Source organism: Mesocricetus auratus, unplaced genomic scaffold, assembly GCF_017639785.1.
Source record: "Mesocricetus auratus isolate SY011 unplaced genomic scaffold, BCM_Maur_2.0 Super-Scaffold_100055, whole genome shotgun sequence".
NCBI lineage: Eukaryota > Metazoa > Chordata > Mammalia > Rodentia > Cricetidae > Mesocricetus > Mesocricetus auratus.
In genome coordinates, this window is record NW_024429232.1 from 4,672,167 (window position 1) to 4,696,758 (window position 24,592).

Genomic DNA, 24,592 nt, shown 5'->3' on the forward strand with positions numbered 1-24,592 from the left:
ACATTCTCTCCAAAAAAGAGTGCTTACTCATTCTCTTAGCTGGATCCCAAAGGATCACCTTCTCAGCAGATCTGGAGTTGGGGGTCCTGTGCTGCCTACTATGGGAAAGGCCTCAGAGCAGCCAGGAAGGCAAAAGTCCCACTCGGGGTCTTCTCAGCCCTTGATGAGGGTCCAGGGCGACTCTGACTTCTATGCTTTGCTCTGGATACACTTACCAATTAGCAGTCTACATTATCACAGCCCAAAGAAAGCAGGGCAGTGAGGACACTGCCTGGAGCTACAGAAGCAACTCGAACCTCAAGGGTCCCCAAGGGAAAAAAGTAGGCAGGTGCCATTATTTTAAAATGAAATTACATGGGAGAGGTAACTGGTTATGGTGAAATTAAATATTAGTAGCAGGTGAATCCTGAAGTTGGTGAAAGCCTTTAGAAGGCTCCATCTCCTCTGCTGAACAAGAACTCATCACCATTTTCTGTGAGGAGCAGTGCTCAGCACTGGGGGCAATGACAATGGCCTTCTGGCTGGTGCAGCTTAGCTAAGGTTATCTGAAGTACACCCAGCTTAAGTCTTTCAATTAACTACATTAGACAGTGTGGTCAACGATCTTGATCTTTATCTACTGATCTTCAATTTCATCTTCATTCATATGCTTCCACCTTGAGGCGATGGCCACTTTCCCACTTTGTAGCTAAATGCTTAATAAAAACGAATGTCAGGAAGCACAGATATCAGTGTCTTATAGGGTAGTTAACAGGTGCACTTTAAAGATACTTACCCGGTTAAGTGCTGGAGGAAGGTCTATAGAGACATATTAATCTTTCTGTTTTAAATGAAAGCTGGAAGCTTAAAGCACAATTACCTCTTCAACAATGAATAAACAGCAGTTTTTGGTACACTCTATAAGGGATGCAAGAGTACTGTGGCATCAGAACAGGGTGTGTGGTGTATGCATCCGTGCAGGTGGGCGGGAGGGAGAGCTAGCAACTACTGCAGCACAGGGATCTGCAGGAAGGTAAATGTTAACTCAGTTACTGCATTCAGCTTTTCCTTAGATTATATTCTTAGGGCTTTAATCATGGCCAAGACCTAAACAAATAAGAATTAATTTTAGAATCACTAATTAATAAGAAAACAATTTCAACTGCAACATCAGTCTCTACAGAGCACATTAGAAGAGACTACACACACCACCTTGCACACTGATACTACTGTCATTCTTCATGTAAAACCTATTGGGGGCCAGAGTGGCTTCGTCCCGAGGCTGGCTCATGAGTGTGGCTTGGGAATGAGAACACCTCAGTACTCACTGACTGGAGGCTTGTCACAATTTACCCCAAAGAGAACAAGTGAGCTGGGGAACTGTGAGAAAAGAGCCCTCATCGAGCTGTTCTAACTAAGCATGCCATGCTGGCATTGCTCAAACTGAGTCGATCCGAGAGAATTGGGAACAGATTTTCCATCCTCCTGGTGCCTCTCTCTGCCTTTAAGGCAGTGCAGGCTGACTTAGGCTGGCTGAGGAACTTTGCCTCCCGCCCTTGGAACTGCCACACTCCTCTCTAGCTTCTCTTGCTTCCTGACACCCTTCCAGTGTGAGCAGCCTCTTTCTGGAGAACCTAACCCAGGGAAGACCCCTGGCCGAGTTCTGTGCAGCACAGGACCAGCTCCTGCTCTCTGAATGGTCACTGTCCCAATGAAACTAGTCTGAGAGGAAGCCAAGCACCAGATACTGACACAGGCCTTACCTTGGAGCCGCGCTCATTAAAGATTATTTCCACATCTAGGATTTTGCCAAACTGCTGCAGAGACAAAAACAAAAGCATTTATATAAGGTCAGCCTTTGTCTAGATACTAGCCTTCCTTCTGAAGGAGACAGCTTTTCTTCTCTGACCTAGTTCATGTTCCGTCGTGTCAGCAGATCCAACACGAGCTTCTGAAATGGCCCCACGGCCAGTGGTTCCTCCATCCACATCCACACGCAGACGCCACTGTCTGAACACTTCACAGAGCTGCCCTTCTGCAACCATGCGGCTAAGGCCTGGGCCTTTTTCTAACTACTGCCTTAATTGTATTAATGTCTCAATTTTAAAAAGCTAAATCTCTTTTTTTTAAAAATAGTTTTTAAGGTTTTATTTATTTGTTATGCATACAATCTTCTGGCTACATGCCAGCAGAGGGAACCAGATCTCATTCAAGGTGGCTGTGAGCCACCATGTGGTTGCTGGAAAAATGTTTATATAATATTATTTGAGATAATTTTATTTCTATTTTTTTTAACTTTTTCTATTGCATTCTTTTTTTTTTTTTTTTTTTTTTTTTTTGGTGAGACAGGGTTTCTCTGTGAAGACCTGGCTGCCCTAGAACTAACTCTGTAGACCAGGCCTCAAACTCCCAAGTGCTGGAATTAAAGGAGTGTGCCACAACAGCCCACCTCTATTGCATTCTTTTTCAAAATTTTATTTTATGTGCATTGGTGTTTTGCCTGCATACATTTATGTCAGTGTGAGGGTGTTGGGTCCCCTGGAACTGGAGCTATAGTCATGTGGATGATGGGAATTGAACCTGGGTCTTCTGGAAGGGCAGTTAATACTCTTAATTGCTGAGCCATCTCTCCAGTCCCTTCTATTGCATTCTTTTTTGCTGTTGTTGTTTTATTTTTTTGGTTTTTTTGAGACAAGGTTTCTCTATGTAGCTCCGTGGATTCTGTCTTAGAACTTGCTCTATAGACCAGGCTGGCCTTGAACTCACAGAGATCCTCCTGCCTTGACCTCCTGAGTATTGGTATCAAAGGTGTGCGTAACTACCGCCAACCCTTCTATTGCATTCTTATAACACTTTTTTTTAAATAGTTTTGTTATGTGTGTGTGCACATACATGCACATACCTGTGTGGGCCAGAAGATGTGTTGGAATTCCTGGGCTGAAGTCATAGGTGGTTGTGACCCAGCATGTGGGTCTAGAAATTGCACTCTGGACCTCTGCAACAGCAACAAATGCTGTAACAGCTGGGCCATTTCCCAGCCCTTTTATAACAAGTTGCTGGAGCATGGCCTGCCCTCTTTTTACGATTAAGAAGAATGGAACTGAAGCAGCTGTGGTGGAATTTCACAGCGCTAACTGAACAGCACAGAATTCCTGTTCTTTCTCAGGGTTACTGGTCTAACGACAGGCACCAACCACATGGAAAAAAAGAGACACCTACCTGGCCGTTGTAACGAAAAGATTTCTACTTTATGCGTTAGGATAAGGTATGAACCATTTGAGAAACCACTAAATGACCTAGGCAGCTCTTGGAAGGCCACCATCCTTCTGACTCATGAGAAAACACCACGGACAGATGCCAAAGTCTGCCATTCTCAGCATTCAAGACTGAGTCTCTATTGTCTGGGATTTCATTAATTTCCCAAGGTCCTAAGTAACCAGAATTTTATCCTGGGCACTTTAAAAAGACATCTCGTATTTGCTCCATTTAGATGAGCCACCAGTAAACCTGTATTATCTACACTCTATGTATTCTGAGACAGTGCAGAGATAGAAACCAGAACTAATGCATCCTGAACAAGGGAAAGGAAGGGAACTGTGAGGGGGCAGGAGGCAGTGATGTGTCAGGAAAACGAGCATGTTGCTACACTCAGCACTACACAGAATCTCTTGGAGACCCTGTACCGTAAGCAAATTAAATCTCACCTAGTGTCAGTATTTTTCTGCTTCCCAGAGGACTTCAATGCCCCTGCAGGTTTAGGAATCATGCTATAAAGGATTGTGGATGTCTGCCCTTTTAGTGAAACCAAGAATATTACTGACAAGTTCACTAAGGCTGGTGTGTGAGAAGGGTAGTCATCTCAGTGGTTTGGGCACTGAATGTCTTCTCTTCAAGAACCACCTCAGTCCTAGCTAACCCTGCATGCAGCCTGTGTCTGTGTGACAACCTGTAACATTAATGTGTAGGGCAGGATAGGTGACAGGAAAAGGTTTCCAGACAACAGTGATTTACTTAAGGTTCTTTCTTAACTTCCTTACAATTTTACCCTAAAGTTCTAATGACTAATACACCTCTGATGAATTAAATTGTTTTAATTAAATCCATAAAAAGGTATTAGAGACTTACCCCAAACATCTGTCGGAGGTCAGGGTCCCGGAAGCGGAAGGGAATATTAGAGACATGTAGCCGCTTGGGGGTGGATTTACTCTCTGAATTTTCACTACTTTGGGTCTGTGACTGTTGTCCATCTGTCTGTGCTCCACCTTCTGTCTGCTAAATAAACAAATAAATAAACACAATGAACACCCCAAAACTCAGTAGTTATTTCCTAAGAATGCTGTGAAATGAAGTTCTGCTTTCAACAGTGGATGTTAAGCAGGACTCGTTACTGTCCCGTTAAAGAAGAGGGAACCCAAGGTGTCACTGATGTTCAAACTGCTTCTCATCTACAAACAAAATGTGGGGCGTGCAGGCCTAGAACCCTCTGTGGTTTGCTGAAGCCCACGTGGAGATGTAAAAACAGCCCTCCTCTTCTCAGGCCAAGTAGAGCCTTTTATTTTTGAGACCTCTGTTTTGAAAACAAAAGCATCCCTTGTACTCTCTTGTAGAGGTCACTGCCTCTCTAGCTCCATCATCTCAGACTCTTAGGAAATCAGTAAGGCAGTACTTTAACATTATATTCCTCTTTTTGTTTAAGAAATTGCAATGCTATTAGTTATGAAGGCTGGAAAAAACCTAGTGATGACAGTCAATTTGCCTAAAAATTGAGGCAACTTCTTATCTTGAATTCACCTTTATTCTCACCTCTCCTTGATTCAATTCTAGGTGACTCTGGTATTAGGGAATCTTTACCTGTGTCCTAAATGCAGGTTATGTTTCCATTCCATGGCTTTATGGGGCCCTGGCTATTAGATAACACACTGGTTCGTCTGTGTCCATGGTGACAGAGTATGAGCATCCTTTCCTTTGAAATCTTGCTATCTGTGTGAGTGCATGCATGGGGTAGGGTGTAAAGTGCTGTAGAAGCCAGACAAGGGCACCGGATCCCCTGGAGGTGGAGTTACTGACTGCTGTGAGCCACCACGTGGGTGCTGGGAATAGAAATAGGTCCTCTGCAAGAGCAGCCAGTGCTCTTAATCTTGGATTCACCTCTCTGGCGCCAGACAGTAAACAGTTTTAATCAAACATAACAGATACACATCTCGTCAACTTTCCTCACATTAACTTCTCAAAGTTCCTACGTTGATTGGTATTGTATAGGCATTTATAAGAGTGACACATTCCTTGTGGTCCTCATTTGGTAATTTAGCCTTACATTTTTACCATTCTCTATTTAGTACATGCCACACCTGATAATTTGAGCTGTTAAAACAACATACATTTAAGAAGGAGTGAAATGGGCTGCTCTTATTACCTTTCAAAACAAAACAAAACAAAACAAAAACAAGACAACAAAAACAAGACAGGGTCTCATGTAGTCCTGGCTATCCCGGAACTCTTGCGACCCACCTGCCTCCGCCTCCTAAGGTGTGTGCCAATACCACCTGGCTTTATTATCTTAGGTGAGACAGAACTGAGTCTGCAGATTCTCCTGGGTGACATATGGGAAAGCTCTTTGACCCAATGTTCAGGCTAAAAGACACTGTGAATCAGAGGTACTTTGAAGTCATCACTTAAAATATAAAGTATAACCAGGAATAAACTTTGAAAGAACATTTGCTTCGGAAGTGTTAATCTAAGGATGGCAGCTTTGTACTTCATTCCATATAGGCCTTGCCAGTGCATTAAAAGTGTAATGGCTCATTTGATGTAAAAATAGCAAAAAAGGGAAGGGCTACAGAGCAATGTTCTGCAAAAGTGTGAGCTTGTCAGCCACCAATGGGAGCACAATGCAGACTAAAGAAAACAAATTTGAAGATGAAACAGCATCATGGACACCACAGTCACAGCAGGAGCCATCAATGGTAATGAGATCTTATTCAAGGCCTTCCAACCTGCTTCTTTTATCTCACAGCTGTATCACATAAATCCCTCTTCAATCTTTAAAAGCACCAGATTTAATCTTCAGAATGTGACACACGAAATGAAAAGATTGGTTCTACAAGCTCTAAGCCAGTTTTACATATGACTTCCATGTGCCACCCATGTAGCATGTCATGGTGCATGTTGACTGGCAGGATAAATGGGTAGGAGGGGATTAATTCACAGGCTGTGGGAGGCTCCTAGCTGTTGTTCCTGATGGCTCTTTACCGTTTTGAAGACTAAATTTAAGAAAGTCACAAGTTAAGAGTAGCTAGTTCTCCAGTCTGCAGTGAGCACTTGTTAACTCTAGGAAGACCTGGTAAGTGGCAAACTGATAGTCATTTCAAAATTTTTAAGTCTTCTAAAATTTCTTTAAAAAATTTATTTTTATTTTATGTCCATTTGTTCATTGGTGTTTTGCCTACATGTATGTGTGTGAGGGTGTCAGATCTCCTGGTGGTGGTCGTGGTGGTGGTGGTGGTATTGGCAGTGGTCCACACCTTTAATCCTAACACTCAGGAGGCAGAGGCACCTGGATCTCTGTGAGTTCAAGACCAGCCTGGTCTTCAAAGAGAGTTCCAGGACAGGTTCCAAAGCTACAGAGACCCTGTCTTGAAAACCAAAAGAACAAAAAACAAAACAAACGAACCCCGCCCCCCCAGTAACAATGAGTAACTAAACTGGAGTTCGTACTGATAAAGACATGCAAATCAGGGCTGCAGACGCAAAAGCACAGAGCTGCATGGAGACCAGAAAGTGCACCCATATAGCCATGAAACCCTAGCAACAGGCAGGGCCTCTCCAGTACTCAGTCCTTGCCAAAGGCATCGCTGTGGCAACTCACACACCCACCTTCCCTTCCCTTAAGTAAGCGCTCCACGGCGAAGTAAACAGAAATTATCTGAGTTGATGTCCGTTAACAATAATTTTCCTGTGAGCATCTCATTCACATCTTTTGGTGCTGGGTGAATACACACCCAGGAGTGGACCTGCTGGGTTAAGGACACGTGAGCCTTAGCAATGCCACCCCATCCAAAGCCGGCCTGTGCTCTCTGTGCTTGGAATAGTCATTGGAGCTCTTTTGCGGGGAGACAATGGCTTCACACAGAAGCTTGTCGCTGTTTTTTTGGACACTGGTAATCTTAAATACCTATGCAAATCCTTTATCCATTTTCAACTGGGGTGTTTGGCTTTTGCTTATGATTGTACATGTTCCTTATGAAACAATATGCCCATAAATATATGTGTGGCAAACAATTCTAAAAATTATTTTACTTACTCTCTGTGTGTGTGCGCGCGCACACGTACACACGGGGGTGGGGGTGGGGGTGGGGGCGCTGCCCTTGGTTGCCGGATCTTACCATTTGCCTTCAGGGAGAGGGGCCTCCTACCTCCTATGAACAGGGCTTCAGATTGTCTTTCCTCTCTTTATAGTGCCTGTTTTTTCCTCCTTTCCCATTCACTGGAAAACTGGAATTTCCTACATAATAACTGTAGCTATTTATTGGATGCATATTTTATGTTAGACCTTCTATAAGTTTACTAGCTAAGGATTTTAAAGTAGATTTTTGATAACCTTACAGAGTAGTTTTTTGTTTTTGTTTTTTTTTGAGATAGGGTTTCTCTGTGTATACTTGGCTGTCCAAGAACTCACTCTGCATAACAGGCTGGCCTCGGAAATCACAGAGGTCTGCCTGCTTCTGCTTCCCGAGTGCTGGGATTAAAAAAAAAAAAAGATAATTTTTTTCTTAATGAACATAGTAGATGCTATTTTAATTCTCATTTTCCAGGTAAGAAGTCTGAGGAATAAAAAGACTGAGAGAGGATTTGAACCCAGGTAACCTAGCTCTACAACATACATTCTTTTTCTTTTCTGTTCTTTTTAAGATTTAAAGAGTATTTTTAGTTATATGTAAGTTTTTCTTTTTAAAGTCTGCATGTGGGTATGCACACATAATCGCAGGTGCCTGCTGAGGCCAGAGGCCTGAGATTGTCTAGAGCAGGACTTAGAGATGTTTGTGGGCTGCCATGTGGGTGCTGGGAATTGAACCAGGGTTCTCTGGAAGAGGAGCCAGTGCTCTTAGCCTCTGAACATCTCTTCAGCCCCTCACAGCAGGAACCTGGAGGTGGGAACTGATGCAGAGGCCATAGAGGAGTGCTACTTACTGATGCTCCCCATGGCTTTCTCTGCCTGCTTTCTTATAGAACCCAGGACCACCAGCCCCCTCACTGATGTGGGAGGGACCACAATGGGCTGGCCCCACCCCCATCAGTCACTAACTAAGAAATTATCCCAGAGGCCTGTTTACAGCCCAATCTTATGGAGGTGTTTTTTTTTTCTCCTTAACCGAGGTCCCCTCTTTTCATGTTCACACCAAATACACTGCTCTCAGAATACCACACTGTATCCCTGAGCATGTACCACCGTTTACCATCAGTAAAAAAGGCTTCCATGTACATTGTTGTTTCTACTCTTTAACTTTTTTGTTTTTTTAGACTAGCTGTGCAATCCATGCTGGCCTCAAACTTGATTCTCCTGCACCTGTCTCTGGAGGTCTGGGACTGCATGCCTGGCCCCTTTCAACTTTACATCCTGTGGATTTATATCTGTTATTATTTACCAGTATGAGAAACACTTTAAAACAGGCAGATTACATGAAGTCATAAGCCTATTGTCTGTTAAAGTAACATTTTATGAAAGATTATTTTCCAAAACAAAATTCAGCTAAATTTTAGTGTCCTCTATAACACATGCATTTATTCAGTTTTAATGCATTGTTCTGACCTGGACAGACTGCCAGGAAAGGGAGAGAAGAATCTGACAGTCTTCTCAGTAAACTGTGGATTATCTTCTTGGATAATATACCCAAAGTCAACAAGCTGCTGTTTCTTACTGGCAATGGGCCCCAGGACCACTCACACACTAACTAGGCAAGCATTTGACCACTGAGCTACATAGTTGGCCTGTCAAGCAGCAGTCTCTGGAAGGCTAATGGCAATGTCAAACTGTGACAATAAACTCCTCGTGCTATTTGTTAAGCAATTATCTACTGGATAACCAAGTAATCAAGCATTTCAGCCATACATGATTTTGTAACATTAACTATTTGTAAATTGTGAAAAAATGTGGTTTTGCTGATGATTGCAAATTTATTTATTTAGTTTTTTTGGGGTGACAGGGTTTCTCTGTGTAGCCCTGGATGTCCTGGAACTCGCTCTGTAGACCAGGTTCGCCTGGAGCTCACAGAGATCCACCTGCCTCTGCCTCCTGAGTGTTGGGATTAAAGGTGTGCACCACCAATGTGCATTTCATTGTATTACACTTGTGCCCCCTACTACCTAATATCACCACTGATCCCACTGGAAAACTCTTGTAAGTACAGCCAAAAATTCCTAATGATAGCACAGAGTGTTGGGCAATTTCACTGCTGTGCAAATATCACAGCATATGTTTACTCAAAGCTAGATGCAATAGCACATTTAGGCTACAGAACAGTGGTCCTCAACCTTCCTAAGGCTGTGACCCTTCCTAAGGCTGGTGATCCTCAACCATAAAACCATTTTTGCTGCTACTCCATGATGTAATTTTGCTACTGTTATGAATTGTAATGTAAATATCTGATATGCAGGATATCTGATATGTGATCCCTGTGAAAACATTGTTCAACTCCCAAAGGGTCTCAACCACTGCTATAAAGTACAGTTGATTACTGCTAGTCTGCAAATTTGCATGGTATGTTACTGTCCTCAACATTTTAGGAAGTTTTTTCTTTTTCTTTTTTCATTTTATTTAAATCAGAAACAAGCTTGCTTGACATGTCAATCCCAGCTCTCTCACCCTCCCCTCCTTCCCCGCCCTCCACCAACACCCACAGCCCTCTACCCCATTCCCCCTCCGCTCCCCAGGGAGGGTGAGGCCCTCCATGGGGGGATCTTCAAAGTCTGTCATATTATCTCAGGCAGGGCCTAGGCCCTCCCCGATGTGTCCAGGATGAGACAGCATCCCTCCATGTGGAATGGGCTCATTTTAGGAAGTTCTTAACACAATATATTTCCACAGATCTATACAGAGAAAAGGTACAGTAAAAATATGGTATAAAACTGAAAATGAGGTGGGGAAATGGATCAGTTGAGTATGTACTTGGCTTGCAAACACAAGGACTTGAATTCCACCCCAGAATCCACATAAACAATTGGTGCTGTGGTACACACTTATAATCCCAAACCTGCAGAGACAGAGAAGGGAACTCCTGGGGCTTGCTGAGCAGCCCCCAGAGCCTATTTGGTGAGTTCCATAACAATGAAAAACCCTCAACAACAAAACCCTAAAGTGGCTGGCTCATGAAGAACAATACCCAAGACTGACTTTTGGTTTCTACAAGCACATATGTACATATATGCACACCACATACCTGTACATACATGAACATGCACATACAACAAAGTAAGACAGACAAAAATGAGCTTGTTCAGAAAGCAGAGGCACTCCAGAGTCAGCAAGCTGACTTCAATCTCTGGGACCCACACAGTGGAGGGAAACAGCCCAACACCCCAGGTTGTCCTTAGATGTCCACATGAGCACAGGCTGTGACACAACACATGCATGCACCCCCACCACATACAGGTAAATAAGTGTCATTAAAATGCTAATGTAAAAAAATCCTCAAGGGTCAGAAGTCAACAGACTTGAAAACAAACGAACAGGGTGAGCTAGAGCATGCCTGCAATCCTTGCTCTTGGTTGGCTGAGTGAGGAGTACTGCTGCAAATTCAAACCCAGACTGGGTCACACAGTAAAACTGTCTCAAAAACCAAATGAACAAGACCCTAAAGATTGGAGTGTACACCTGTGTAGGGAACATGTGAGAGGTGTCTGTAGGAATGGAAAATGTCTGTGTAGGTTCATGGTGAGTAAGTGTGAGCACACATGAAGACCCAGGCTGCCACTGCCCTACCACACACATCACATTAGGATACACAAAACACATTATAATGTTTTCAATGATAAATCAATCATAGATGATGATGATGATGATGATGATGATGGGGACAAGGTTCTTGCTATGTAGCCTTGGCTGGTCTGGAACTTATAGAGATTCCCTGCTATTTTATCATTTTTTACTTAAAATAATTTATATTCATTATTCTTATACTTTTTACTATAAAGGCCAGGCGGTAGTGGCGTACGCCTTTAATCCCAGTACTTGGGAGGCAGAGACAGGCGGATCTCTGTGAATTCAAGGCCAACCCAGTCTACAAAGTGAGTTCCAGAACAGCCAAGACTGTTACACAGAGAAACCCTATCTCAAAAAACCAAAAATAAATAAAACTTTATTATAGATTCTTTAAATAAAATTTTATAGTTATAATTTTAAAAAATTAAGGAGTACTAAGTAGCAGAGTGATTCTCAACCTTCCTAATGCTGTGGCCCTTTAATACTGTTCTTCATGTTATGGTGAACCCCAAATTGTTTTCTTTTTTTTTGGTTTTTCGAGACAGGGTTTCTCTGTGGCTTTGGAGGCTGTCCTGGAACTAGCTCTTGTAGACCAGGCTGGCCTCGAACTCACAGAGATCCGCCGGCCTCTGCCTCTCAAGTGCTGGGATTAAAGGCGTGCGCCACCAACGCCCGGCTCCCAAATTGTTTTCAATGCTACTTCATAACTATAATTTTGCTACTGTCATGAATCATAATATAAACATTTGACACACAATAGTCTTAGGCGACCCCTGTGAAAGGGAGCTCCTGACCCTGCTGCTTCCATTCACCAAGAATTGGAGTAAAAACGCGTGTCACAGGGCCACCAGCTTTAAAAACTAACACTGCACAGCTACACAAAACGTTTTCTTTTTCTCTTCGATGGTGGGTCCCAAATTGTAGAAAAGTGAAGAAATGGAGCTGAGCACAAGCATGTGTACGTTCATTGCTCTCTCTCTGGACTGTGAACATAATGCTGTGAACTAGCTATCTCAAATTCCTGCTTTGGCTTCCCCATAATGTAATCTGGAACTGTAAACTGAAAAATACACCTTTTTTTCCAAATTGTTTTTTTGGCAAGGCATTTTAGCACATAAACAGAAAATAAACTAGGATAATATACTTATCCAATGATTTATTTACATTTAAAATTTTTAGTTTTTTATTACATTTTACACTTATTTGTTAAAACATAAGACACAGGAGCTAGAGAGTTGGCTCAGTAGTTAAGAGCACAGGCTGCTTCTCCAGGCTTCCCCAGCACCTACATGGTGGCTCACAATTGCCCACAACTCTAGCCCCAGGGGATGTGATGCCCTCTTCTGGCCTCCGTGGGTGCCAAGCACACACATGGTGCACTGACACACACGCAGACACTTACACACATAATAATAAAATAAATAAAACAGACAAATAAACAGCACACACACAACACACATCTTGCCTAGGCCTACAGCGTCAGTGTGTTGGATCACTTACCCCCACATCTTGCCCTACCATAATGTCTTCAGGGGTAATTAATACACATGGAAATATCATCTTCTAAGATCAAAGAGTCTTCTTCAGGAGCATTGCTGGTTGCTGGGAGGAAAAAGTCTTTTGGTTTTACTCGGATGTCAACTCTGTGAACCACAGTGAGGGCTGGCATGGTAAAATAAGCCCAGGGTGCAATAGTGGCACAGATGGTATGGGAATAACCAAACACTTCCTGATTGCATTTAAGGCCTGCTCCACAGGAGGAAAGGCATTCCTGGTACTGGACATCTATTTAAGAACTCAAGGTTGGGGATCTCATAGGTCCCAGGGACAAACATACTACTATTACTTTGCTGAACATACATGGTATCAATATACCCTCTAAATTTATACGTTGATACCCATAAATTAGAGCAGCTCTCAGACCTCATCAGAGGGCAAACTCACAAGAGGGTCAGTGGAGTACTAAGCCACAAATGGGACATCTACATCACATCTTCCACCCTCACAGCTCAGGGACCATCACAGAAGAGGAGGTGGGAAGACTGTAAGAGCAGAGGTGGGGAGGAACAGACTGAAAGTTTCTTCTGTATATAAAAGGGCTGCCATACTCAGGAACTCAAGAGTCTTTGTGGTTCCCTATATGACTGCACAAGATGAAGCCAGTCAACATTCCAGTATGGAGCAGGGAGAAGCTCAAGAGTCCAGACTTGTATTTAAGGAGCTATTGGCAGGGGAGGGCTTCTGGGTAAAGAGGAGTCACTCTTCTATAAACCACACTGTAAAGAACGCCTCCACATCCATGCGTATACGAGTAGCACAAACTGGAAATCAATGTGCTGTAAGCAGGGATGGGGAGAGACTCATGGGAAGGAGTGAAGGGTGAGGAGTGGATCTCAGAGGAAGAGTAAAAGGTGAATATGATCAAAAAACTGTGTAATCATAAGTTCTCAAAAGTTAGTAACAACATTGTATTTTAAAACATGATGCTTTCTTGCAGATTCCTCCTGTGGATGTTTTATCATGGCTTCTCTCTCTGTATCTCCATCTCTGTCCTTCTGTCTATACTTCACTGTGCAGCGCTGTCCTCACTCCAGCACAGAGCAAACACCAAGGCTTTTCAGCAGGACCCTATGGCACCTCTGTCACTGGGTAATAGCAATTTTCTGGATCCCTTATAATACTCTTTCTCAAGATAGGGTTGTCCTATATATAACCTTGGCTGGTCTGGAACTTGCTATATAGACCAGGCTTGCTTCAGATAGAAATCTGCCTGATTCTGATGCACCCAACCCTCTAAGATAATCTTAAAGGACCACTGTACTCCATTTGGCCCATCACTGAGACACTGCCATACTGTTTCTGAGTATACTTAGGAGTTATAAAGCTCACAGAGACACAATTTTCCGATATTTGTAGGTAAGCTTTAATTTGTTGATAACAGCATCTTTGATCAGTTTCTCCCTTAAAAAGATGGGTCTACTCATTCACAAGAGATGTCTGCTACATGGGTGCCAAAATGTAAATAGAGTCCTTAATCGGTCTAGATAATAAAAACCCAGAGTCAGATATAGAGGGAAATGTTGACAGATTAGAGAGAAGAAGGAACAAGCCACCGCCACACCTTACCTCCTTAGCATCTCAGCAGACAAGAAACCAAGTTCCTGCTTCTCCCTGCTTATATTCTGTTTCTGCCTAGCTACCTCACTTCCTGTCTGTCTATACGGACCTCCAGACCTCTATGGTTAGCTCGTGGCAAGCTCCATTCTTGGACCTTCAGGCAGGCTTTATTTGCACAAGCAAGATTCCCCCTTTTTTATTCAAATCAGAGTATCAGTCTACCCACCAGTGTTTCTAGTAAGGGAAGATGTCACAACGCCCTTGTTTGTGGCAAGGAAAGCATTTTGGCACAGATAACAAATGCTATGAACATTTCTTTCTACCACAGGGAATATGCAAAGGAGCAGCTACTTGGTGGGAACGAAGTCCTTAGTAGTGTCACTGCTTTACCAAGGACCTTCTTGAGTTCCTTTTGTTCTGTGCATTGGTGACATGAAGGATACAATGACTGCCACCAGCATGGTTCACTATCACTGTTTTGATTTCTGTTAAGCTATTGACAATTTTGCCTACTATTGCTTTTTGACTGATGGCAAAAGCCAACGTATGTAGTGAAAATGGCAGGTATTGTAGTATTATCATGGAAACTGCTTAACCCAGTGATCCGTCTAAAAAAAGCCTTGGCAACTGCCAGTGATCTGTGACCACACGAGGAAAACCACTGCCATAAACAAATGTCCCATCCTGCATTCTCCTCCAACCCAGCACAGCTTTTATTTATTCATTTATTTTTTAAATATCAGTATAGAGAAACAGTGTCTCTCTCCTAAAAGCATCTTTAAAATTTTTTCACTTAGATTTTTATTTTATTTTGTCTGCACATGTGCACGTCTATTATACATGTGTCTGGTGTCCACAGGGGTCAGAAGAGAAAGATGGATGCCCTGAAATGGAAGTTATGGGTGGTTATGAACCACCACGTAGGTACTGGGAATTGAACCTTGGTCCTCTGCAAGAGGAACAAGTGCTCTTAGCTGCTGAGTCAACTCTCCAACCCCAATAGTGTATCTGTAAAACTTTACTACCAGTCACTGAAGCTGAATTATACCATTATATCCTCTCCCATTGAAAGTGTTTTTTGCTTGTTTTGGTTTTCTAAAGGGCAAGCACTAGGCTCTCAAGGAAAATACGATTCAGTAGATACAGTTTTTTTATGCTTGACTACTTCAAATGCTTTGGTTAGCTAAGCTAGAGTTACTTATCTGCACGTGTAGGAACTGGGTTTCTGTCTTCTCTCCACACCACAAGGGCAGCCCCTAACTGTTACTGCTTTTACCAGTGCATACTAAGGGATCAAATGACCATCAAAACGAGCTCTTTATCTTAAAAGCATACCACATTTCTAGCCTGGTGTTAACATTAATTTCTAAAAGTCATTTTAAAAATAAAAACTTCAGAATTCAATGCTAAGTTCTCATCTTAGAATCAGAAGTCCTTTCTTTACAGTAAGACAGGACTATCCAACCCAGCCCAAGTAAGAGCTGTACTCAGAACATCTGAGCGATAAGCAGCACAACACTGGTCAGGCACGGTGGCACCACAATCCCAAGACTCAAGAGGAGCAGGCAGAAGGTCTTGAGTTTAAGGCCTGTCTAGACTATAAAGCAGGGCTGGAGAGATGGCTCAGAGGTTAAGAGCACTGACTGCTCTTCCAAAGGTCATGAGTTGAATTCCCAGCAACCACATGATGGCTCACAACCATCTGTAATGAGATCTGGTGCCCACTTCTGATATGTAGACATACATGGGAGCAGGGTGTTGTGTTCGTAATAAATAAATAAATCTTTAAAAAAAAAAAGAATATAAAGCAAACCTTGCCTCAAAAATCCCAGGGCTGATGGGGCAGTGGTGGCATGCACCTTTAATCTTAGCACTCAGGAGGCAGAGGTAGGTGGATATCTAAGTTTGAGGCCAGCCTTGTCTACAGAGCAAGTTCCAGGACAGCTAGGGTTGTTACACAGAGAAATCCTACCTCAAAAAAAAAAAAAAAAAAAAAAAAAAAAAACCAAAAAAACAAAAACAAAAAACAAAAAAACCCCAAACCAACCAACCAACCAACCAAAAAAATCTAGGACTGAGGATGTAACTCAGAGGCAAGTACTTGCCTAGCTATCAAATGCAAAGTTAACTTGCATCATCACCAGAATGAGATGTTCACAGCAACTATGTTAAAGGTTTGTGCATTTCTAGTTTATTCTCACTGTACTCCAACTCAGGTGACTATTAGCTTCACTGTACAGAGAAGGAAACTGAGAACCAAGACACTGTATTCAAGCAATATATGGCCAGCTACTTGTCTACTTATATTATTTAAATCATCTGTCCAATTCTGAACTCTCCACCTTCATTAATTATTTCCCTTGAACTCATTTTCTCTGCATACCCATTAGGATCTCTAGTGACTCATTATAGAGGTGGGACTCTCAAGCTCCTGGCATCCCTGCTGCCTATGCTGCAACAGACCATGTTCTAAAACTTCAACAAAGTCCTTGATTCTCACCCTGTCATTCAAAAGCTCTTACCAATTCATGCTCACAAGAACTTTTCTCCCAAGGACTTCATCGCATGCCCCAGAATTTGTCCAAACAGTAAGCCATGCTTTCTTTGATTCTAGACATTTTGATTCCTTCTCCCCAACCCTGAACGTCAACATGACTTTCTTAACCCTCTGTACCACCATCTATGCAAGCTTGAATTCCTACTGCTGATAATACAAGGGTCAGATCAATTAACAACATCTACCGGGGAAACCCAGCTTCTCCCTCTTGAGCGTATCTATACCTTGTTTCATCTTTTCTCCAAGAAGCATCAAGTACTGGTCACTGTGAGATGCAGAGAAGAATATAACAGAACTTTTTCTTTAGTAGCTTTGGAAAGTCAGGAAGGCTTTCTGGCAATGACAACATCTACATGTGCTGAGTGACAGGATGCTCACAGCCAGAGAATAATAAATATGCATACAATCTATTTCTACTGGGTTCGAGCAGGGGAATCTGAGTGGCACAGTGAAGGGTGCAGATCTAGAACTCCCCACTTGGGTTGTTTTACAAGTCACAATAAAACAGTCTGGAGAAGCATTTTAAACTGAAAGGTGCTACGCAAACTTGGGTTATGATTAATTAATTTGCTTCCTTGGATTTAATTGGCCATACAAACTGCCAGACTATTTTATGAGACATAAGCAGATGGTAAAACTTTAGTAGAATAAATGTTAGGTCTAAGGTTTACTGCTCTACTTAATCTCTAAGCAATGCATTCCCCATCTCCTACAAACGTGGGAGGAGAATGAGGAAGAAACCTCATGATGCTGTCAGCAACAAGTTCCAAATTGGTAAGAATCCAACAGGACACAGTTTGATCTTGAGTCTGTGGTCTGACTGGGATGAAGAATGAACCAGTCAGATAGCTAAAAGGGAGATCCCAGGGGGGAAAAAAAAAAACAACAGAATGACAGAAAGGCTATATAAAGTCTTCTTTTCCTTGGAGAGTGCAAAACTACACAGGTAAGAAGGAGAAAGGGAAGAGAAAATAGAAACAGAAAGAAAACCCAAGGCAGACTTGACAATGAGCTGGCTGAACTCCGAATGCATCTCCTAATGGCTAGGCAGCTAATAGAAATGAATTGCATTCTCTAAAGCTCCAAGTGTTTCAACAGCATCTGACTTCTAGCTGGGAAGAGGGGAGAGGGAGAACGGGGGAGAGACAGAGAGAAAACAAGAACATTATCAGGAAGAAACATCAGTGTCCTGACAATGTGGTTCTAGTGTGGGTAGACTGCTTAGAACACATGTGCATATGCACATTCTCAGAAACCAAATAAAAGAGTCACTACTTACAGAAAGTAGGAAAGTGCAAAGTATGACCCAGATTAAAAACAAAAGCAGTAAAAACAGTAACACACACAAAAAAGAGCAGTAACCAGAAATGCACCCAGGCACAGACGCTGCATTGAGCACTATGCCAATGTAGCAAATACAAATACAGCTAAGGAATTAAAGGAAAACATCATGACAAGTAAGAAATCTATATATAGAGATATGTAGAATAATAATAGCAGTTCCAGAATTAAAAAGTGACATAACAAATAAATTTACTAGATTGAGAGCAGTGGCAGGTCTGAGATGGCTCAACAAAGAATCAATCAGCTGAAAACAGAATTTCTAAATTTAATGACAAAAGAAGGAAAAAGGACAGAAGAAAAACAGAATTTCAGATTTTGTTGAGATTTAAACTTTAAAATGAAATAAAAGTTTCAGTAGGAAAACAGAAAGTGTTCCTCTCACCTACACAGAATAATAGTAAAGAGAGAAAAGCAGATAGGAGCTGTTAGTTGGTCTTGAAATGAGTTTTGTATCAACTTGATACAATCCAGTGATCTGGGGAGCAAGTGCCTCCACAGGGACATTTTCCTGATGTGGGAGTGCCCAGCTCACTGCGGGTGGCGCCAGTCTGGGCTGGGGGTTCTGGTGCCATAAGAAGGAAGGCTGAGTGAACCAGCAGGCAGTGTTCCTCCATGGCTTTTGCTTCAGTTCCCATCTCCAGGCTCCCAAGTTGACTTTATGTTTTCATTCCCCTTTGAAGGTGGATTGTGATGTGGAAGTTTACGACAAAATAAACCCCCTTTTCACCAGGTTTTCTCCTGGCCATGGGGTTTCACCACAGTAATAGAAGACCTAACTAGGACAGGCAACATGGTAAATGGCAGGCACACCTGCCAAGATTACCAACTACACGGCAACGGTGATGAACCAGAAAGAAGACGACATTTCCAGACTAGACAAAGAAGCACTATTTGATTGTTTTGCTTTTTGGTTTGAGACAGGGTTTTTCTCTGTTGTAGCCCTGGCTGGCCTCAAACCTGCCTCTGTGTCCTCTGTGCTGGGATTAAAGGCGTGAGCCCCACCATAGGCCTTGATGCAATTTAAAACACGATATATATTTTAAAATGATATATATGTTAAAGATACTAAAACAAGCAAACAAAAAAGATGTATAATACAAATAGCAAACATAAGAGGGCTTAAGTGGTTATATTAATGTGGGGACACCAGACCTTGAGCAGAAACCCACTTCCCCTTCGGCCTGGGAGCAGGCATCTATGTAATGTTTACTGAAAACAATTCAGTGCTTTAGGGCTCAGATAGGGCTTGCTCACTGAAATACCATGCCTTTCACACCCCCTACGGCTAGATGCCTCTTCCTGTGGTGTCTCCCCGATTCTGGGGCCGGAGATTAGACCACCAGCCAGGAGGAAAGAATGGTATGTAGATGAATGGCAGAAGTCCTTAAAAAGGGAAGCCCCTTTTTCTTAGAGAGACTTCTCCAGAGATTTCGCCAGAGACTTCTCTTGAGAGCTCTCCTAAGCTGACTTGGGAAGCATAAAGTTTTCTTAAAGCAACCGACGGGTCTCTGTGTCATCTATCCCGACCACCTCGCTACATTCTTGGATGCAGGCCGCACAGCAGGTGCGACATATTAAAATGAGCCAAAGTAAATTTTAAGGCAAGAAATGTGAAGAGAGACAAACAGGGCATTTCTATCTACTAAACCATAAAATAAGTCTCAATAAACTTCAAAGGACTGAAATCATGTAAAGAATGTCTCAAACCACAACAAATTAAATAATAAATAACAAAAGCAATTCGGGAGAATTCTTTTTTTAAAAATTATATATATATATACCTTTTAAAAATTTAATTAAAATTTTTTTCATTTTACATTCCAACCCCAGTTCTCCCTCTCCTTCTCCCACCTACCCCCCTTCCCCCATCTTTTCCCCCTCCATTCCTCAGAGGGCCTAAGGTCTCCTTGGGGAGTCAAAATCTGGGATACCAAGTTGAGGCAGAACCAAGACCCTCTTGGGAAATTCTTTTAAAAAATAATTTATTTATTTTTATTTCATGTACATTTGTATATGTCTGTATGAAGGTGTTGGGTCCCCTGAAACTGGAGTTACAGACAGGTGTGAGCTGCCGTGTGGGTACTGGGAATTGAACCCGGGTTCTCTGGAAGAGCAGCCACTGCTCTTAACCAGTGAGCCAACTCTCCAGCCAGAATTCTCAAACAATAGAGCATTTGCTATTCTTCCAGAGGACCTGGGTTAGAAGAGCACCTGGCATGGCAGCTTACAACCACTTGTCCCAGGGTATCTGATGCCCTCCTCTGGCCTCTGAGGGCACTGCGTACACATGGTGCACAGACATACAGGCAGACACCCAACACATAAACTAAAATGTAGAGGAAGGAAAGCCACACGCCACTCAGGAAAGTGGAAGACAGTACAGATCAGAATGGGACAATCAACCCGGGACTGCTGATGCAGCTCAGTTGGATGCAGTGCTTGTCTTGCTAGTGTGAGGATCTGAATTTAATCCCCAGAACTGAAGTGAAAAAGCCAAGTGTGATGTTGGACACCTGTGATCCCTGGCCTAGGGAAACAGAGACAGGCAAATCCCCGAGACCTGCTGGCTGGTCAACCTTGCCGACCCAGTGAGTTCCAGGCCAAGGCAAAAAAGATGGGTGGCTTCCAAGGAGCCATACCTGAATTTGTCCTCTGGTCTCCACATGCAGGTACACGCGTGTATGGTGTGCATGTGCACCTACATTAATATATGCATACACCCACATCCTCACACACAAATAAATACAAACCTTTCTTTTGTAGACTGACCAGAGAGGCCATACATTATCCAATCCAAGAATAAGCCAGGCATGGTGGTGCACACCTTTAATCCCAGCACTAGGGAGGCAGAGGCAGGAGGATCTCTGTGACTTGCTTGGTCTATAGAGTGAATTCCAGGATGGCCAGGGCTATTATACAGAGAAACCCTGTCTCAAACAAACAAATCAACAAACAAACAAAAATAATAAAGATAAGGTATTATTACAAACTATGGAGAATAAAAAGGGGATCATGTATTATTATGATTAAATTGTTTTGAGATAAGGTATATAACCCAGGCTGGCCTGGAATTCCCCATGTCCCAGGAATGACTTTAAACTTCTGACTCTCCTGCCACCTCCGAAGGCTGGTGGCTAGTTTTATGCAGTTCTGAGGAATCAAACCCAGGACTTTTTGTCTGTAAGGCAAGCATATCAGCTGATTTACATGTTTGGTAAATTTATACTAATGAAATTATCAATTCAGAGGAAACAGTTCCCCCAAAACTACCAAGAAAATAGAAATGGAGTAACAGCAGTTATGAAGACCATTAGCTATTCTAGAAATAGAGCTTGAACTTAAAATATCATGAAAAGTCTTAGGCACATTATTAGCTTTTCCATTTTACTCCTTTGGTTGAAACAGCTGTCTTAGAAAGTCTGTGAGTTCATTATTGTCTGACACAGCAGCCGGTACATTCCATGTACTGAACAAATGCTACAAGGAGTCTTCTCATTACCTCTCAAACCTAGATGCTTCCTTCAAACCAACTGGATAAGATACACAGAAGTAACCATCATTGTAAAGACAACATATTTTCACAGAAATAAGGTGGTAATGTGCCTGATGTCTATAAAAATAAAATCAATGTCTTAGCAGGTTCTATCCACCTTTATACACTGAAGCTTTTTATATCCGGAAGTGAATCTTATCAAGACATTTAAAGTCTGAATAGTGTGCCCTCTGCTAACGGTATACTGAGGAAAAATAGGATTTAAGCATGAGAAACAGATCAATTCAGACAACACAACATTTCAGACAATCTGATGTGACTGCAATAAGTGTGAGATTTCTATCTGTGGGACTTTCCACCCCCATTTATTAAGTAGTTGGGGTGAGGTCAAAGAGGTGAGCTGAAGCTGGGGAATAGAAAACCCAAGTACAGAGTTTGGATGCTTTTGTAATTGTGCTAGAAAATTAGACAGGAACACAGGACAGCACAGATTAGAAAACAAAAACATCATGGCTGCTATGCAGGGAATGAAAAGTTAGGCAGAGGTAACTTGAAGGTGTTAACACATGTGCCCCAACACTGAATTATCCCTAGTCCCTTTGTACCTCTGAGACGGTCTTGCCAGTGTATCAAGACTGGCCTTGAATTCTCTTTGTAATGCCAGTAGACTTTTTGCCTCAGACTCCTGGGTTGCTAGAATATAAGCTTGTGTCACCACCAGGCCCATCAGAAACTCCTGTAATGCTCCTGACAGTTTTTGTGGTAGGCACCATGATCTACATTTTCTTCTCTTTCAAGGCAAAGGAACATTAAATAACTTGCCTAACCCATTCTTCTGAGGCCGGGTTGTGATTTAAGTTCAACCCACCTGAGTCAACCCCAAACAGCTGGCAGAAGAGTTAAGCTCTTTGCCTGTGAGAGGACAGGAGAAAAGGGCTGAGCTGTACATTACTGTGGAACTGCTGTGATTGCTAAACTCTGTAAAGATTAAGGGTAGAAATGAAGGATAAGGAACCAGAGATGCCTAATTTTTGCTTAAGTAACTGAGTGACTTAAGTTGTCAGGGTACAAGCACATAGTAAGTAAGACTTAAGTGTAAGAATGTAGAGGAAGCACATAAAAAGGAAAAGGGGTGTCAAGACCCAAACCCACAACACTGAAACAGTTGAGATTTGAACAAGAGGAGGAGAAGTCCTCAAAACATCCACGGTTGAGTAGGAAAACCAGAAGGGAGGCACAAGCCAGTCAGCTCAGTGCTCTAGGGAACAGGGAGGAGGCAATGTGAGGCTGCTGCAGGGAGAGCCTATGCCTGAGAGCAGAGTGTGGGGGCCTGGGTCAAAGGAGGGTGCAGGATGGCAGGCGAAGATTTCACACATCCTTCTACCTCATATCTCCTACTTTACATACCGTGAGAGATCCATTCTGGTTACTGGGTGAATTGCTACTCTGCTCTCCATGGGCTTGTGTTCCCCCGTAGAGCGTCAGGTTATGTTCACTGGTCTGGCCAGCATAGTCCTGAGTGTGTGGCACTCCGTATTCTGTGGGAATTCCGTTCTGTGGAGGTGGTGGAAACGGGATGGCAGTAAAAGGCTGAACCATTGCGTCAGGAGTTGTTGTTGGCTCCTGGTTACCCTAGAGCAGCAACAGTAGAGAGGACAGTCAGTAAATAAATCTTCAGTATGGAACATGACTTACAAGGTATGCATTCTCACTAGCCCCCACTTAGGAAAAAAACTGTTTGGATCATCAGATAACTCCCATTCTTTAAAAAACAAATTGATTAACTTCCTGTGTTTTGTCTGAATATATGTTCGTGTCCACATGCATGCCTGGTGCTTGCAAGGGTCAGGAGGAGGAATAAGACCCCTCAGAACTGGAGTCACAATGGCCATGCCACCACGTGAGTGCTTCAAGCTGAACTTGGGTCCCTTTGCAAGAACAACAAGTGCTCTTAACCACTGAGCCATTTTGCCAGCCTAACTAAAATAACTCTAATTTCTTGTCAGTGGAGTCTGTGTAGGAGACCAAAGGGAAGCAATTACAATCACAACACTTGGTATCTAGAAGACTGACACTACAAACTAAAGGCCCGAAACAAGACACGACCTCTACAATTTCAGAGTAGAGTTCGGAAAAGAGAGTGTTATTAAACAGTCAGTGCACAGTCTTAGACATCAAAGTAAAGAATCATTTAAATCGTGGCTACTAGGTTCACAATAAAACTTTCCTTCAGCTAAAAAAGTAAGGGACCAGCGAGATGGCTCAGCGGGAAAGCACATGTTTGACATCTGAGTTCATCCCTGTGACCTACAGTGGAAGAGAAAGCTGACTCCTGAAACACATATGAACCCAGAACATCTCCCCCACCATACAATCTCAGACTATATTAAAAACAGAAAAGTGGTTATCAGACTAAACTGAATATGGACATAGGTTTTCATAATTACTGTGAGCCTGTAAAGCTGAAAGCACAGTACCTCTCAACCTCCATTTCCAGAGGCTTTGGGATACAGAACTGTAGCTGTGACATGACAGTGGAGGATGCGGGTGAGGGGAAGGTGGTGGAGAGTAAGTGGATGTGAGAGAAGAGGGAGGAGAGGATGGTCCACAAAATCCTGCTATGCTTGAAAATGCCATAACAAAACTAATACTTGGTATGCTAACTAAAAGAATAAGAAATTAAAAAGACAAAGTAACTGCAGAAACTAAAGCCATTTTGGTGTCGTGGTCTCTGTCTCCTGTTTGTTCAGTCTTGAAGGTGAAATATAAAAAAGAGGCCGGGCGTTGGTGGCGCACACCTTTAATCCCAGCACTCGGGAGGCAGAGGCAGGTGGATCTCTGTGAGTTCGAGACCAGCCTGGACTACCAAGTGAGTTCCAGGACAGCCTCCAAAGCTACAGAGAAACCCTGTCTCGAAAAAACAAAAAAACAAACAAACAAAAAAAGAAATATAAAAAAGAAATCTTATGTTATAGATTCTGCAAAGCCCTCACCGTCACCACACTTCTCAACAAGACCTCCCAACCTTCCAATTCACTAAGACAGGCAAATGCCCTATCTACTGAACATACAAGTCTGCAATGTCTCAGACCACCGTCTTTCTGGAAATAGAGGCCAAGATGGCCAG

General features: G+C 42.6%; 1 protein-coding gene across 25 annotated transcripts in view; it reads right to left on the reverse strand.

Annotated features, from left to right (window-relative positions):
* The window catches only part of Rbfox2 (RNA binding fox-1 homolog 2), a 248,293-nt gene that overhangs the window by 32,562 nt on the left and 191,139 nt on the right, over window positions 1-24,592 (reverse strand). For 17 of the 25 annotated variants that reach the window (XR_005873370.1, XM_040736269.1, XM_040736272.1 and 14 more), the window contains 3 exons: window positions 22,873-23,097; window positions 4,105-4,251; window positions 1,743-1,796 (listed from right to left, as the gene is read on the reverse strand). Coding sequence is in view for 24 of the 25 variants with exons in the window: in XM_040736269.1 (XP_040592203.1) it covers window positions 1,743-1,796; window positions 4,105-4,251; window positions 22,873-23,097 (426 nt within the window). In the remaining variant the exon portion in view is untranslated. The remainder of the gene's footprint in view (window positions 1-1,742; window positions 1,797-4,104; window positions 4,252-22,872; window positions 23,098-24,592) is intronic. The other 8 variants (XM_040736273.1, XM_040736270.1, XM_040736271.1 and 5 more) reach the window with 1 other exon arrangement.